At 51.9% G+C, this 17768-nt stretch overlaps 1 protein-coding gene across 1 annotated transcript in view; it reads left to right on the top strand.

The window, feature by feature from the left end:
- Positions 1-15214: 15214 nt before the first annotated feature.
- The window catches only part of LOC104280375 (astrotactin-2-like), a gene marked incomplete at its 5' end in the record, with an annotated part of 9863 nt that continues 7309 nt past the window's right edge, over positions 15215-17768 (top strand). The window contains 3 exons of the mRNA XM_009878008.1: positions 15215-15296; positions 16407-16507; positions 17725-17766. Coding sequence (XP_009876310.1) covers positions 15215-15296; positions 16407-16507; positions 17725-17766 — 225 coding nt within the window. The remainder of the gene's footprint in view (positions 15297-16406; positions 16508-17724; positions 17767-17768) is intronic.

The following is a 17768-nucleotide window of genomic DNA, read 5'->3' as shown; positions in this document are numbered from 1 at the left end:
TCCCTACACTCAGTAACATCTGAACCTGATATTTACAGACAACTCAAGTTTTTGATAGACTAATTCTAGCCTTAAGGGGAGTGGTCAAAAGCAGCTCAGCTGTGGTCATAAATGCACTCCAGGAAGGATGTGACAAGCTACTCTGGTGCCCAGGTGTTCAGATACTACTGCACCCACAGGTCCTCTCTGCACCTAGAGCTGTGCCCACAGCCCTTGGAGCAAATCAGCTCAGACAGACTCTGGATGGGACCTCAGGTCCTGAAAGCTGTAGATATTTGGCCCAAAAGGTGATGCTTAACCAAATTAAAAGATAAGTCACAAGCTAATCCTACCTGCCCATCTTTTCCACACTCTAGAAGCAAAATTCGGATGCTATTACCTACAAGATCTGTCCCAGCTCAGACCAGCAATGTGCATATATCTCATATACGGCCTGCAAGTTCATAAAACTAGCTAAATGTTTGTTTTCTTTCACTTTTCCAAAGGCCACCTGCAGCACATCCTACCTCATCCTTTTCTTATAACAACAATGACACAGAGAGTCCCTCACCAGGCTTGCTTGTCTCCCAGAGAGCACTTTGTTATCTTCATTGTCCTTTTTTATAATGTGCATGCAAAAATCTCTTTTAATCTTTGACTTGCACAGAACATCACATTTGCAGGCAGCCACCTCCTGGTTGTGCCACACTGGAGATTATCAGCACACAGCGACTGGTCCAGCTCTGCCACCCCTTCTCCTGCTCGAGGTTGCTGGACAAGGCTATTTCCCAGCTGCAGGGAGTTTGTCTGGGGGAGCCAGGCGAGTGATGGAGCCCCTGCACAGGCAGTTGCTGAACTCAACTGCTTTCCAGTAGATCTTGAGTGACCTTTAACTAATTCATTGGTTTGGGGGACTTTTCTAGTTGTGTGTGCCGAGACTAGAACTCTCTCAACTTTGTGGGTTCATGGCTCTCATTGCCTGTCTCAAGTTACGTTCGTGCTTAGATGGCCAAGGCCCTGTTGCAGAATCTGTGTTTGCCAAAGTAGCCAGTGAATTCAGGTATCTCCATTTTGGGAGCATCATCTTTAAGGCTTCGCTGGCAGAGCTGCAGCTCCCATTGGCTTCAGCTGAGTTTGCGCCAGAGTTGGTACAATGGAGACACTCAAGGTTAGCAAGTAATCTCAAAGTATTTGCTTTTTCCTGAATTTTCCCACCTCTAAAAGTATTAAAACTGAACTACATCCTTTGCCAGTTTTCCTGTAAAGTGAGGAAAAAGCATAATGAAATTGGAGAGAAAGTCAAGAAGTAGCTGCTTGGTCGCAGAGGTGGCAGCTCCATGATGACTTGGGATTTGCCTTGCCATGGGTGGTGCTCCCTGATAGACCACTCGGTCTCCCTGGTTTGTACTGCCAGGACTATTTGCCTTGAGTACCTTTAGAGTGATTGCTCCCAGCACACGTGCCCTGGTTGCTCCTGGTCACCTCACACACACACTCACTTCCCTCATCAGGAATAAGATAAATTTGATTATACGGCAATATGGTTTCTGTTATGAAAAGGGGAAAGAAAATACCCTGGCTTTCACTGAAAACCCTTGGAGCCAAAGCTTATGTCATAATTTAAATGTTTTTTTTAAAAAAAAAAAATTAAGTAGAGTCTGAGGGCTGCTTTTTGTTCAGGGGGTGATGGATGGAGGGGACGGTGGGGCAGGGTCCTGTCTTCACTACATGAGCTGATGGAGCCGAGTGTGGGGACTTGCTGCCCTCCCTGCCCAGGGAGGGTTGTGCGGGGACCCCTGACTCAGGGAGCTCCACGGCAGGTTGCTGGGAGATGTTTGTCCAGACAACAGGGGCCACTGGCTGGGCAGCCAGGCAGCTCAGCGAGGTAGGCTTGATTCTGCTCCCCCTGCATCAGGGTCTGTTGTTTCTCTTCCATCTTTTCTCTTGAGTTATTCTGGGAAAGCCACAGGACAGGACACGGCAGCAGCAACCTGAGCCACTGGTGGAACATGCCAGCCCCTGGCATCATTTTCTCCTTCCTTCTGAGCATCTCCAACCACCCGGCAGTTATGGAAACAGCCTCAGCTCTTAATCTCATTGCACAACCCCAAACAGAAGGACCTGCCGCCGGGCTAGTTTACTTTCATATTTTTTTTCTAGCTGATTTGTGGCATTGCAGCATCTCAGTCTTCCAGCCTTTCTGTGTTGGGGTGTGAATCCTGCACACAGAGGTTCTACACACGCCAGTGTCAATGTCCCACATGGGGTGGGGGATGCTGGGGTGAGCCACTTGGTCTCTGGGACACCCACTCCAGGCTGCTGAGGGAACCTCTCAAAAGAAGCACCCTGAACCAAAATGCTTCTTCAGTGCTCTTTGACATGTCACCCTGACGTCAGGGTAAGGATTTCAAGCATTTTGACCACCACAAGTTGCAGTCGTGGCCCTACAGTTCACCTCCCTTCATACAGGAGCATCTGTCCTGCATGGACAAGGAGTGATGTGTGTTTGGGCAGCCTGTTTTCCAGTGGAAGCTGCTGTCTTAATAACAGCAACTTCTTCCTTAATCGTGAGCTTAGTTGTCCAAAAGGAAGTCTGGGATAATGCCCAAGAGGTGCATCAACACAGTTTTCCTTACTTTATGCCTATAAAGCAAACCAAGACAGAAACAAGGACTGTCTCGCATCCCCACTGTCCGTCTTGCCTGCCCAACTGGCCGCATCCCATCAAAGGGACCAGTGGGAACCTGAAGCTGCCCGGGGTAATCCTGCAATTCCAAACTGTGCGACACTGCCGCAGGCTGTGATCTGTTTGCCGAGACGGGCTGCCTCTGGGGAGCAGCAACACTGCCAGTGTCACCCTCTCTGTACTCTTTGCCTTTTGTATTTCTCCCCTCTGGGTTTGGGGGTGTGTGTTAGGTTTGTATACGCTCTGTGGCGCTGGGTCCCCATGGGTGCTGCCCTTTGTCAGTGCTGGACCTGAGCATGTGGAGATGTAAGGGTGAGGACTGGTGTGGATCTCTGCTCGTACCGTTTATGGGTTTGGATCTGGGGTGCTGGGACTCTTACTTTGCCGGTGGTCTTTTCCATACCAGCAGGCAGGAGCAGGTACTTCAGTGCTTCCTAACAGCCTCATAAACCCAACATCCCATAGCCTATCTGTGCTAAAATCATGGCCAGGTCCTGCTTTAAATAGCTTCTGGGTGTGCAGGTGTATTTTGAGATGTTTGCAGCAGCAGGTGGCTGGTTAGTTGTGTGCTCTGGCAGGTGAAGCAAACCCTTTGCTCAGGGATTTCCATGTCGGTGCAACCAAGAAGGCTGCAGAGAACGCAATATCCTAAATACTGCTGAAGCCCAGCGAGGTGCTGCACCTCAGGTGTTCCCCTTGGCAGTGCACCCCATGCCACGCTCCCAAGCTTGCAGTGACATCCCTGTGGCTCTTCCGTTGCCTATCCAAACCCACTTGATTGCTGCTCCAGCAGAGCTGTCCCACCCCATGGCGTGAAGCCCACCCATGTCACCCTGGCTCTTACCAGCCACCTCCAGCTCTGGGCTCTGTCCCTGGCTTGTACCTGCTGCACTGCCACACACCAAATTGTGTTCCAAGCGGAAACATGAGTTGAAGTATTAACTCCACAAGGGCCTTTCTGTGCAATGCACCGGGATTAAATATTTATGTTGGCAAAAAGCATGTAATAGGCAGCGCAAGATCAGAGATAATGAAATTGAGGTGTGGGGAAAAAGGCAGAGGGGAGGCAGGGAGCTTGCGGGAGCAGAGGGGAGAGGGCCCCGAGTGGGTTGTAGTGTGTGTGTATGGGTGGCTGCTCTTGGTTTTACTGATAACCCACCTGCTTGTGGGGGGACCCCAGCCACATCACTGGGAGCTCTGCAGCACACGAGGGAGTGCAAAGATCAGGCATCACCGTTCCTTGTGAGCACACCAGTGTCGGGCAGGAATCACTGTTACGTGGGTGACTTTAACTGAGAGGTGAGGCAGGGACTGGCCTGGAGAAGGTGTCTGAGCAGAATGTAGCAAAGAATGCGACCTTCTTGGTATCATCTGCAAGCGATGTAAGATCCTAAATCATTAATAGTGGTGATACAGGATCCCCTGCTCTTCCAGACTGCTGCAGTCAAGGTTATTTACCGGTGACTGTATCTAATCAGGCAGCAATGTGGTTTGGATTATATGGAGGGTTCCCAACCGGGTCAGGAGGATGCTCGTCGCAGCAAACCAAGGCGCACCGAGCGAGGAGGGCTCGTGCAAGCCTCCTGGGTGGGTGTCAACAAAGATTCTCCCGAGCATGGGCAGCAGGAGTGTGCGAGGGGAGCAGGCGGAGGGGAGGGCGCTGGGCGATGCAGGGGGGAGGACTCGCTCCTCCGCCGCGGGAGGACAACAAGGAGCGCATGCAACAGCAAAGGGCACTGCTCTTTCTCAATTCATTATCTTTATGAGACAAGAACATCTCTCTCTTTCCACCCAACAACAAATACCACAGAAAGTGGCGCAGGGAGGGGTGCGAGCCCCGCGCTGTCCTGTAGGACTGCGGCCAGTCGCGGAGCCCCCGGGGAGGTATGAAAGGAGGCATGAATGGAGTGTTAGGAGAGAATGGAAACTCTCCACTGGCTCCCAGGCCGGCTCTCTTGCGGGGGGTCCCTTGCTCACGATGACAGCGCTGCCTCTCGTAAACATGCATTTCCTCATCCCCGTTTGTTTCTCTCTCTTGTGCAATCTCTTGTACCAGACGGGAATGGGAGTGAATCCCAATGGTACATGAATGTGTTACAAAAAAACCTTCCCACCCTGCCACCAACGAAGTGCTGAGAAATAACAACAGGGTTTAAAAGAAAAAATAAAAAAAAAAGGAGGAAGAAAAGATGGGGGGAGCCAGATGGGTTTGCTACCGGCCGTGAGTTATTATTCTGAGTGTAAACTCAAGGGCAGGGCTGTGCTGGTAGTTTGCAGCATCAACCAGCGCTCAGAAGCCCCGGCTGCATTCGGTGCTCTGCATCCCTCTGGGAAAAGGAAGTTCCTTCCCCAAATAACTTTCCTAGGCAAAAAACATGGGACAAAAATAGGGGCAAAGTAACTTGGCTGAGATCACGGTGCTTAAACCAGGAGATAGTCTCGGCTCCAGCCTGCCTGCCCGATACCATACCCTGTGCTGGTTCTTTTGCCGGGGTTACAGGAGGAGTGCGGCTGCCACCCTGCTGCCAGGCTCTGCTGTCTGTGGACATCGGCCCTTGAACAACACTGCTAGGGCAGAGCACAGCCTGCCTGAGGTGTGACGCTAAGGTGTAGGGGCAAGGGCAAGGGCGAGTCCCACCGTCAAATGTAGAAAGTCTCCTGGACCAGCAGTAGAGGGAAGAAGGCCTCCTGGACCTGGGCTGATAGAGCAGGGATGGAGGAGCCGGTGTTAGCTCTAGCTGTGAGGGGAGGGAAAGGGAGTTGCAATCCTTCCATGCAAGAAAAAAACTCTGCAAGGAGCGATGCCTCTGGAGCAGCATTTACTGGAGAGAAGGGCTGGCTCTGCAGCTCCAGAAACTTGGAGGCAGAGCCACCGCAATGACCAGGTGCTCCCCAAACGTGGGGCAGCAGATCTCCAGTCCCAGGCCTTGCTTGGGGGGTGACAGGGCTCTTGCTCCGGGCTGGTTGGCTGTATAGCCATCATTTCAATAAAGAAATGATTAAAAGGGGGTAAGGGGAGGGGACGAGGGGTATGTGGAGAAAAACCCAAAACATCTGTTTTACTTCAAATCAAGGAAGATTCCTTTGCTTGTAAGGAATGTGTAAATCACGCCGGGCTGGGACATGTACATAACCCTGCCTGAAAGCTCCTCTGCACTTCAAACGAATTCTAACGTGCTTACTGGGATTTTGTTTTTATTATTTGTTTTGGGTCTGCCCCCCCGCAACTGCTTGTTCTACCCTCCACCCTCCCTATCTGCTTGCCGGAGCTGTGAGAATCTCTCACCAGCTCCCAGTCCCTTGCCCTGTCGCCCACCTCAATTCTGGGGCCTCGGAGCGCGGGGGCAGCAGGGACCACAGACCTGGCTGGCATCCTTCTGCCAGGGCTGGCTGGCTGCCCTTGCCCCCGTCCTGCCCCCACGCTGTCCCCATGCCACAGGGCCGTTGCAGACACCCACTGGCTGCCCTTGCCCGGCTCTCTCAAGCCCGGCACAGGACGCAGATGCCTTTCACTTGGAAGCTGGTTCATCTGGATCCTGCCCAGGATGCTGCGAGCAGGGCAAGAGGAGGCATCCGTCACCTCCGAGCCTTGTGTGCCGTTGTTGTTGTCGTGCTTTGTTGTGCTTTGTTTCGTGCAGAGAGTGAAGCTAGTGTTGGCCAGTGGTGCTGGGGACAAACCCGATAGAGACAGACAGACAGCCTCTGCTTATAGAGGGGCATGTTCACTTCCCCATGTCAACCTAAGGTGACTCGCCCTGCACCAGAGGGACCGCGCTCGGGGCTGAGGACAGGCTCTGCTCCCTGCGGTCGATGCAGTCCTTTGCCTTTCTTCTGAGGCTGCCGAGCAGGAAGCCCTATTGTGGTGGCTTATATAAGAACAGTCAGCCACCGAGTCGCTTGACATGGACCACCCACTACTCCTCAGATGACACTGGCTTTTGAAGTCGCTACCAGCCTGGGCTGGATTTCAACCAGCAGCCCAGATGGAAGCCAAGCCCCCAGGAGGATGAGAACAAGTCCTACCAAGGGGTTCTCCTCGGGTAGCAAACTGCAGAGTGTCTGGTTCTTGTTTAGAGTGATTGTGAGGTTGGGAGGGGCAAACATTTCCCAATTTGCCAAGGGTCACAACCTTGCTCTCCCCCCATCTCCCCAGGGCTGGTGATGGCCAAGGTTCGCAGAGCATTGGTAGGTTGAACGGCTGGTATGGTTAGCTGTGAACATTTCCATTGTGGAGCTCACCGCAGGGGTCCAGGGCCTTGCTCATCTCTCCTTTCTCCCTGGCACAACTGGAGGAAGAGTTTGATTTATTCCCTCTCTCCGTCTGAGCAGCCTTCCCGTCTCCTGCAGCCGCAGCCTCCTCGAGCCCTGCTGTCTCTCCATGGAGGAGGACGGCAGCCATCCCAGGAGTAGCCTAAGGAAGTAACTAAAGTCTTGTGTCTCTCTTGGGAGACCCACCCAGCATGCGGGACTAATGCTTCCAGACGTGGCTGAAAGCCACCCACCCGTAGATCTGTGCAAAGAAGACAAGCAAAACCTCAGAGCAATGACTTACCCCTAAACACGTAACCGTGTCACAGAGCCAGGGCTGGAGGCTTTGGGGTGTCTGTGGCTCAGGGAAGAGGGTCAGGGTTGTCCCAGACCTCTGGGGAGAGCAGAAGTTACAGCAGCAGGAGGAAGAGAGGATGCAGGTGCTGCCTGGGGGTACCCCAGCCTGGGAGTGGAGGGGACGTTGTGGGGGGGTTGTGGAGAGCTGGAGGGATTGATGGGTGTTGAGGTGCCCGTGTGAAGGCTGTGGCAGGACCTGAGGTACATGTGGGACACAGGGCCTGGGGAAAGCCCTCCTCAGCTGTGCTATGCCCAAAGCAGCTCGATCCATCGCCAGCTCTCGCTGATGCTCTGCAGCCGGAGCAGGATGAGCCACTGCAGTTTGTGACCTCGGGCGTTGATCTGAGCCGGGGCATGGAGAGAATTGTTCCAGCAGCACAGGGAGTCAGAAGCAACTTGCTTGACCTTTGTCCAAGGGCTTTGTTTGGGATCTCCTGGTGAGCAGAACAAGGACTCTGGCACTCGACACACTGGTACAAGCTGCTTTTGTTTCACTGGAGACAAAAGCACTAGAGTGGCTCAGCACCACCTCCTTCTGGCGCTTCACTCCACAGGGGAACACCTTGCCCCAAGCCTTGAGACAGGCAGTGGAGATTGTGAAGAGCTGGGCCAGTTCTTGCTGCTTTGCCTTTATAAGCACATCTGCAAATCTTCATCCTCACATCCAGTGGATGAAAGCAAGGACAGAACTGCCAAGAAGTGCAGACTCAAACACCCTCTCCATCCTCCCTAACACTGGTAATTCCATAGTAATCCTGCTCCTTCTGCCATGGTCCTGTCTTCAGAGTTCAGGACCATCCATGTGGGACACCCTAGAAGGTCTGCTGGGCATCTTCAAGGTAATAAAAGACTTCTTACTCCTTGGAGCACGCCTAGAAGCTAAAGCTCCAGGGTTGCAACAGAGGCTGTGTTGATGTTATCTCATGTCAGGGCAGCTTTTTTGGGTGTGCTGTCCTGCTGCCACGCCAAGGAGCTGTTCTCTCATCCACATTTCGTCTCTGTTGTGCAGCTTTGTGCAGGGCAGCTGCCTCTCTCTCCAGAGAAGCTTACTCTGCTCTTCCTTCATCAGTGGTGTAAAGCTGCTCCTGAAAGGACGTACTCTGAGTGCAAACCATGCGCTGGGGATTGCTGAAGGCGGTCTTGGCTCTGCTGCTTGTGAGGTGTCCGGCTGGCAAAGGGGCTCCTTGTGGGATCTTGGCCCTCCAACACAGGTGTCATTCAGGAGCAGGGCTCTAGGGAACAGAAGGTGGCCTGTGTATCAAGGCCCCCTTTCACGGCCATGGCAGTACTGGGAATTGCTGCTCTGGTGGGGTTTATTGACAGGGTTTCAAGGGAAATCTTGGGAAATTGAGACATTGCGGCTGAGGCTGGGAAGGTGAATGTCCTACCGGGGATTCCTTTAGCAGGGAGGTGATGGATCCAGGTGATAGCAAGAAATGGTCAGGATTTTTAATTAATTTCTTTCTTTCATCCTTTTTTGTGACCTTGTTCAACAGGGATCTAAATCAAAAAGAGACTGATGAAGTGCTATAAGGAGTGAGAGCTGAGCATAGCTTGGCTCAGGCATGCAGCAGGGAGTTGGCATGACCAGTGCCTACACCTCGCAGGTTCTGGCTCTCCATGGCCTGGTAACTCAGAGACAGAGGACAAGTCTAGGAGACCTGGAGCAGCATGGTATGCTGGCCCAGTGCTATGTGGAGACAGCGTTTCAGTGCTCAAAGTCATGTTTGTGCTCGGTAGTCTCCTACCAGCCTCTCCTCCCTCTTGCCATCTCCCCAGTGCCACCCAGCTTCCAGGGGACAGCAGCCATTGCCGCAGACAAATCCAGGCTGGTAAGAAGGCATCTAATACTACTTTGGTTTCTGTGTCACTCGTCGTGCAGGGTTCATGGCAGCTGTGGGGTTTGCGGTATATGTGGTGGGTGCTGCAGAACACCTCTACGAGCACAGTGGTGGGATACGGTGACACCAAAGTGGCACTGTCCCACACTGCACCTCTGCAATTCAGCAGTGTTAAGTGGCCCTTTGACCCTCAGTGGCAGCTCCTGTGAGAAGTACCATGCTCTCAAGGCAGTGGTTTTGAGCATGGACGCGACATGAGCTGCAACTCAGCGTAACCTTGCAGTGCGGATAACCCCGAGCAGACCCAGGGCTGTGCAACCCTGTCCCCAGCCCCACAGCTGCTCCACCTGCCCTCACTGTCTCAGAATTCAGGTTTCCTCCACCCTTTTCTAGACATCTCCTTGAGCAAACAGCCTCTCACTCTGCAGAGCAGCCTGTGCTCTTTCTCCTGCCAGGAGTCTGTGATGGGCACTGTTTTATACGCTTCCAAAAGGCATCAGACACCTGAGACATGTTGTGGCAGGTACATTTATTTCCCTCCATTTGACAACTGTGGTCTGGTATTGTTGGGAGGCATCTGTTGAAGGATAACGATTAGTCTCACAGCATTTGCTTTCCTTGGGAAAAAAAAACGTGTGAATTGTGAGAACATTTTACTGGCAGTCTTATGTATTCGCGTAATGGCGAAACTTCAATACTCTGGCGTGGCACCAGCATTGCTGCTAACCTGTTCCTCCATCACGCTGGTAGGAGCAAGGTCAGTTGTCACAGATGGTTAAAAGAAGGGAAATTATAAAAGGTAGTTTTCTTGGGTAGTAGAACTGTGAGGAGAGCTTTCTAAAAAATTTTTTCTTTTCAAGATGGCACTGTCTACTGTTTCTAATTGAAGTATAGGATCTGTGGAAGGGCGGAGCGAAAACCGATGGCAATGCAAAACAGAAGTCACTTTTGCAGAAGGTTACTTTTGCAGAAGAGATACGATACACAAGCAGCAATTTGCGGGGTGGTGGTAGCGGGTTGGTGTCCCCTCCCTCGGTGCCGCAGGCACCCAGCTGCTCAGAAGCTCCCCTTCCACAGTGAGCTGTCCCCTCTGCCCTGGCACAGCCCGAGGTCACAGCACAACCTCTTGTCACCAACCCTGCCCCGTGTTCCTGCCAGGCTTCAAATGCCCTACCAGGAGCAACTGGTTGCTGTAATACTTGTGACAGTGCCACCCTGGGGAAACAGCACGAGGATTTCCACTGCCCTGCAAAGCTTAGCTCACATCCCAAGCCTCCAGCAGACCCTCTGGCAACGTGGTCGGTCCTGTGTCAGGGTACTAGCCCACCTTGCCATCTGGCACCACGGGCATGGTGTGAGAGATCAGCCCGAGGTCAGCACCCAAAAAAACTAACCAAGAAATCCTCTTCTTCCAAAATCCACTCCCTGCTCATTGTCTGCTTGGTATTTGCTGCAGAGACCGGAGGGGGTTGTTCTCATTTACCTTTCTTAATTATTTCGAATTACGGCTTCACCAAGAAGCTAAGCTGCATTCCTGTGGCTTGTGTGAATGGGCTGGTTTTTATTTGATTTGATTTCTTTTTAAATTGCAATAGTTTCTGAATTGGGAGTGCTTGCACTGAACACATACTCCCCTTTCCACGCTTGCCCAGACTGCTGCTGGCAGGCGAGACCCACTCCTGCTCCGTAGCCATCAGCAACAGTGGTTTAGCAGGAGAGGTGCGAGCCCACGGTGGGGACACAGGGGTGGGAAGGTGCCCAGTGACCCCCTTGGACCACGCACACCCCATGGTGTGCAGCTGGGGCTGAGATACCCACAGCTCTGCTACTCCCTGAGCTCCCCCACCTTGCAAGAATAGTCTTTCAGGGAAACCGCAAAACTGTGTTTGCGGCACCAGTTCTGGCTGCTCTGCTCTGCATGTCCCCAAGCCTGTGCTGGCCTCGGGTCCCTCCTGCCTGGTCCCAGTGCTCAGATCACTGGGGAGTGCGGAGGCAGGGATTGCCAAGAGCTGGCCCATGGAGGGCTTTTAAACGGAGGCCTCCGAATTGTTTTTTAGCTGGAAGGGGAAGCAAGAAGGGCTGGCAAAGCCAGAGTGAGGGGGTTGTGTCAGCGTGCTGGACCAGCCTCAGCAGCACAGAGCTGGTTGCCTGTGAGCCCAGAGACCCTGGGCTCTGCCAAAGGCACAGATACACCATGACCGACCAGGGGGTGATGGCAGGACGTGCCCATAATGCCGAGGTGATGCGACCTCACCCAGGTCAGGATTGTTTTCGTGCCCAGCATCACTGGTGGTGGTACCCAGAGAATCCATTGCACTGCATGTGTGACACTGGCCACGTCTGCCCCGTGCCAAGCTCCTGCAAAGCAAGAGTCCCATGGCCGTAGAAGCACGGCACCAAGCTCGAGTTTAGCAGCCAAGCCCTCCTGGCAAGAGCATCTTGTGGTTGCACCACTTCAGAAAGCATTGGGACCGTATTTCTGCGTGATGCTGGTCTCTGGAGCAGAATCTCTGCCCCATCCCCCATTTACATGGTGCAGGGGTCTCCATAGCACAGCCGTTGCTTTTGGATGCAGCCAGCTACTACTGGTAGGCACACAGTTCCTTAGGGTGGGTGTTGGGCGGCTGCAGGAGAGCTTGTTGGACTTCTTATCGGAGCCTTTTCTCCGCAGCCCCGGCAGCCCCTGTGTGGTACGGCATCTCCCCGAGCAGCCACACAGGCCCAGAGGCTCCAGGAAGAGCAGCACACCAGGCAGAGCAGAAATGCCTGTGGTATCTCTGTAGGACATAAAGAAATCAGCTGCTGAACTAAGGAAGGTCAGATGCAGAAGTCCTTATCTCGCTTCCCGCAAATAAGGATCATGAGTAAAGCACTCAAACATCGTGTGCATCATGAAAGAAAGTTAAAAAAACATGAGTCGATGTTATTGTCTATAAATAAATAACATGATATGGGGTTTCATTCTCAACCTTAAGGTTTTGTGCCTTTAAGAATTTTGTGGTTTGGGGTTTTTTTTCTCCTATGCGTTGAGAAAGGATAGAAACATATTTTCATGTTTCTTATTTTTTTAAAATGCAGTTGACAATCTCCCACAATCACTGGATTCCAGGGACCGAAGCTTTAACCCCCTGGCTCTGCTTTCTCTTCCTTCCCCGAGAAGCATCTTCAGCCTAGTGATAAAATCCAGGCTTCCAGCAGCTTTGGGTGGGGTATCTACAAGGAAGGTGTTGTTGACATTTTATGAAGCCACATGTTAATTGCTTTCTGTCTCTCTCTAAAAGCTCCTTCGGGTCCCAAGAGGATTGAATTTAGTAGTAAGCATTGTATTCCTTTATCGGACTTCAAGTGCTGTGTTTTGCTGCAGAGGTGGCAAAGTTTCCAGGCATGAAGAGGCTGATCTCTGCCAAGAGTGTAGGTGCTTCCAGTGGTGCAGTGCCCTTTGGAACCTTCACCATGAGGGTGACAAGACCCTGGCACAGGTTGCCCAGAGAGGGGGTGGCAGCCCCATCCCTGGAAGTTTTTAAGGCCAGGCTGGACGGGGCTCTGAGCAGCCTGATCTAGTGGGGGATGTCCCTGCCCATGGCAGGGGGGTTGGAATTGGATGAGCTTTGAGGTCCCTTCCAACCCTGATGATTCTATGATTCTAACAGGGAACCTCTTTGGGTAAAATATATGGTGGTATTTCTAGAAAAGCAAGGGTTCATGTGTGATTTTACTGCAGGCATGGGTGAAAAAGAGGATCAGCTGTGAGATAGTTTCAGGTAGCCCCAAGCTCCTTTGGAAAGCACAGGGACAACACAAGAAAACATTGTGGGGAAAGTTTATTGGTGAGCAAAACACCCCCAGGTTAGGAAGGAGGCTCTGCCAGACCGTAGCTACCGTATGGCATTCCAGGTTGTCTAACGTGGTTGCGTGCACTGAGTGTGGGTCTGGGACCTTTCCATTTCTGACTTTGACTCTACCACAGAGATCCTCTGCCTTGGGCAAAACACTCAGAACCACGCTTTAGCCTCATTTTCTTGTAACAAATTCTCAGGGTTGCCATCATCAGGTGCAGCTCCATCATCATCAGGGGCGTGCTGCCTGTCTTGGCTCTTGGCTAAACCGCTGTGTAGAGATGTAAGAGTGGCAGGAGGATCTTCACATAGCGTTGCAGAGCTGGACTCCACCTCTGTGTGGCGCTTGCTTTGATTTTCCCTTTATTTGCCATGCAGACATCCCCTCCCCTCGCTTGTGGTGGTGGTCCCTGTCCCCCCACCGGCTGCCCTTTTCGTGCCCTGACGGCTGGTCCCATTTCTGCCTGTGTTTCCTTGCCTGCATCTGCCAGAGGTTTCTCTTAGATACAGCAGGCAAGATCTTCCTGTTAATGCCGGGTTTACACTGAGCCACCGATCTTTGCACTCTCTTCTCTTAATTGTCTGTTTCCGGGAATAAAAGCAAAAAATAAACCCCAGCACTCTGCACAGTGCCATTAACTGGCCATAAAAGTGCTTTGCCGCAGAGAGGCTGGGTGGTCAAGTGGTTTGAGAACAAGATTGGAAACCATCATCTCCCGAGTTTCCAAACTGTTCATGTCACGGAGCCTCTCCAGGGCACGATGCTTCACCCTGTATGTCTCTGTTTACCATCGATAAAACAGAGCTATTAATACTGCTGTGCTTCAGGGTGATCTTTTGGACCATAATTAATGTTAAAACCTTCTGAGATCACTTGCTGGAAGGAGCTGGAGAGGTGCAGAGGGCTGCGTCCTGCTGGGGCTGCCAGCTTCCACCAGAGCTCAATTTATCGATGCTGATTCCAAAACATCTTGTTCAGAGTGAATGGAAATGAAAAACTTTCCTCTAAGGCTCTCGAGAGAGGACAGATTTCAGGCGAGGTAAAGCAATTAATAGTTTGGGTTTTTTTTCAAAAACCAATTTTTGACCAGATCAAAATCACTTTGATTCTGACATTTTTCCATTTACATGTTGATGTGGTTTTTTTCTTCTATCATCGAAAGGGAAAATGAAATGAAGGGTTTGCTTGTTGATATATGTTTTTAACCCAGGCCTGACCAGTTCAGATGCTCTCGCTCTTGGCAGCTGAGTGACTTTGTCTCTGTGTGTGCTGAGCAGAGGGCAGAAGTGCAGTCCAAGGGCTCGTGCCGGTCTGTCACATCACCCAAAGGGGTGGATGAGCTTTAACACCCTGCCAAGCAGAGGTGCTTCCTCCTGACCCCGCTGGTGATGGAATAGTTGATGTGAGCACTAATTGCCAAATGTTGCAATGGTGTTTTGATAGAAATCTGCCATTTTTCAAGGAAAGTGCTCTGGTACCGATTGCCTCAGAGCTAATGGAGCCTTCCTGACTGAGCCGCTACGGGCAGAGCAGAGGTGACACATTAGCTGCGTTCATCCATTTAAAAACCAAAACACAACACCACGGCCACTGTGGCCAAGCAGGTGACCCCAGGATGAGGCTGGAAGTCAGCTCGCAGCAGTAACCTGCACGTTAAGCCTCTCTTACTGCTTGTTGTGCTTGTGGTGATGAGGAAGAAGCGTGTCGCCCGCTGCTGAACCCCCAGCTGGGCAGCAGGACTCCCGCGGGCTCTGCCCCTCTCTCCCACTGCAGAGTTCCTTGTCTTGCTGGGGCTCAGGTCCCCCCACCCAACACTGAGTGCCACTGTTGCTGCTTTCTGGACCTGGAAAAATGGGGATTCATGCTGCCAGGCTGCAGAGACACTTGCCTTACCTGCTCACAGCAGGACACTCTGTGCGCCCCTCATCTATTGACGGGAGGAGGAGGGATGGTGGCACCTCCAGGATGGGATGCAAAGCCGTGAGTTTGATATTACCCTATTGCTCTGCTGCCGTCCCTTAGTTATAGTGGGAGAACAGCCTGTGTGTGGTACTTGTGAACCTGCACAGTGCGGACGTCCTTCCTAAGATGCTCCCACTCTGAGCCATGCTCCTTTGTAAATTAAGGAAAATGATGTCATGGCAAAGAATTAAATAGCATATCCTTTGGTGAGCTCAGCGTGGCCCGGTTTTGTGAAAACGGGAGTTGTCCCTACGCACAAGTGGGTTCCTTGGCAATCTGCTGGCATCCTTTCAGTATTGTTAAGGGACTAATGCTAATTGCTCAGAAGGAATATGTCCTGTGCTGAGAATTGCTACTGTGCAAAAGTCAGCTGTTATCAGCCGTATGTGAGGTGCGCAGGGTCAGCGGGGAGGAGAGAGGGGGTCTGGCCGTGCTCGTGTGCGGGGTGAGGAAGGGGGAAGCGTTGCTCCTGTTAAGGATGCTAGGGAGGTAGGACCATTCCTTGAGTAAACCAGTCTCAAGGTCTCGATCCCATTTAAGCTTTGTCTGCTTTTATGGTACTCTTTGCACTCAGTTGCAAAAGTTGCTTGGTTTTTACCGTAGGATTATGAGCGAGGCTGTGTTATTTCACGGGAGCTGGGTACCCCACCACCAGGCATCTCCGCCCCTGGAGGGGTTCAAGCCAGCTCCTGCTCTTTGTCAAAGCCAGCTCAAGTTTCTGTGCCTGGCTCCGAGCGAATAAGTACGAACCGATGCTTTTGGGAGAGTGGATGGAAGATTGTCACCCCTGCTGTGAAAAAACATTCTCATTTTGGAGCTTTGATACTCTGACCAGGACCCTGAGCTCAGCATCCCGGGACATCCCATGCAGCCACGGCCTGTTTATTCAATGTTTCAACTGGCACAAAAGCCGTATTTTACTGTCAGATGCTCTCCATTAGCTTCAAGTGTGAAATGATCATTCCCACCCTTTTGCCAGCCCCACCCTGGTGAGGAAATGAGGGAGAAAACAACCTCAAGGGCCATTCACAGGATGAGTACGAGCTGTCACTTGTCAGCACAGAGGCCACTTATGGCAGGAATTGCTTCTCTGCTCTCAGGAGGGACGGAGAGGAGCCTGGCTTGCAAATGTACAATGTTATAGTGTTCGCTTTGGGGCATGGCAAAGCCACCCAGAGATGTTTGCATCCTTTTGCAGTCAGGTGGCTGCGGGCTACAGCCCCGCAAGGCTCCCGGGGACAACAGGAGCAAATGCAGCTCTGATGGTGCTACATGGGGATGCAGTAGCCTCTGCCCCTAGTCCAGGCTCCTTTCCCTGGATCCTCTCCTGGTCTAAGCCTGAGATCGTCTCACATCTCCTTGAGATGCCAAAACTGACTGATAGGAGCCTGGATCACATTTTTTCTTTCTCTTGTGGAGGCCTTTTCCCATAACAACCTGGTGGTGGATGACTGAGGGGCAAAGACATTATTTTCCTTTTCTTTCCTGCCTTCCAGATTTACCCTCTACGCAGTGGATACGCGAGGGAGACACTCAGAGCTGAGCACGGTCACCCTGAGGACAGCCTGCCCGCTGGTAGATGACAGCAAGGCAGAAGGTCAGTGTTCAGAGGCTTCATTTTCCGTGATAGAAAACATTTCCTGCTAATTTTGCTTTCCCTTTATTCGTTGTCCTCCTGCAAGCCCCTCCAGTCCCTTCTGTCCCAGTGTGAAGGCTCCTGTAAATTCACCCATAGACACAGGGACCTGATTCTGGGGAGAGGTGACAACTTGCAGGTGTGTTCAGTAGCAAAGTCCCCTTGGCTGGGCAACTGGTGGCTCCCGTGGCCCTGTGCTGCCCAGCACCACGGCATCCTTGCTGGTGCATGGCCAGGGGAGCGACCACATGTGTTTGATCCACATTCCCTGGAAAAGCGAGGGTGGAGGCGGCGAGTGGTGCAGGACACTGTCAGCCGACAGTAAACCTGAGTGTTTAAAAGGGTGCTGGTGGCAGCTAGTTTGGTTCTGAAACAGAAACAGCAATAAAAGCCCAACTACTCTTGCACATTTGCATTTTCCAGTTTTGAACTCAATCCCATTTGTTCTTAGGCCCAGAGCGCTTGGCTGCTTTCTATAAAGATTCCTGTAAGTGAAAGGCGAGTCACCTGTTTTATTTCTTGCTTTCTACTTTGAGAGGTGCACAAAAGACAGTTTTGATTAACGCTTTGTTCCATGTTATTGATAAGCATTCCCAGGAAAAATGTGCAAATGGGAGACTAGAGAAAAGGAGGGGAGTTTTGTGCTTTTTTCATTTCCAGAACCGCATCAATTTCTACAGCAGAGAGGGCACCCTCCTGTTTGATATATCTCAGTGGCTCTAGTAGGTGCCCACCATGATGATGTGCTGCATTTCTGCCTGAAGTACCATCTTATTATCAACAGTGTTGTATCCTTCCTACCCTTTAGCATCATACCTGGGCAGTTACTCCTGGTTCTGTGAATTAGGGAAGAACTTGCCTGCCCTACCTGGGAGGACCACGTTGCATCTGCCTGTGCTGGCAGCCCTCCTCCTCTTCTTTTTGCTTTCCTGCGTAGGGTGTTGCTGTAGTGCCTGGGGCAGCTCTGCTGGTGCTGGGCACTCGCTGCAGGATTACCCTGAGGAGTTGCTAAATGCTCCCCAGGTTGCTAAACCCTGCTGCAGGCATCCCCAAGGGGCTGGCAGCTGTCCCAGATGCCCGCCTCTCCTGCCAGCCCTGCCAAGGGCTTCGCTCCTCCTCCTCCTCCTGTCTTAGCATCTTCTGGCTGTTCGTTAATCCCGTCCCCTGATCCTTTCCAGAGATAGCTGACAAAATCTACAACCTCTACAATGGCTACACCAGT

This window comes from Apaloderma vittatum, unplaced genomic scaffold (genome assembly GCF_000703405.1).
Source record: "Apaloderma vittatum isolate BGI_N311 unplaced genomic scaffold, ASM70340v1 scaffold19650, whole genome shotgun sequence".
NCBI lineage: Eukaryota > Metazoa > Chordata > Aves > Trogoniformes > Trogonidae > Apaloderma > Apaloderma vittatum.
This window is presented reverse-complemented; position numbering and strand designations above follow the sequence as displayed.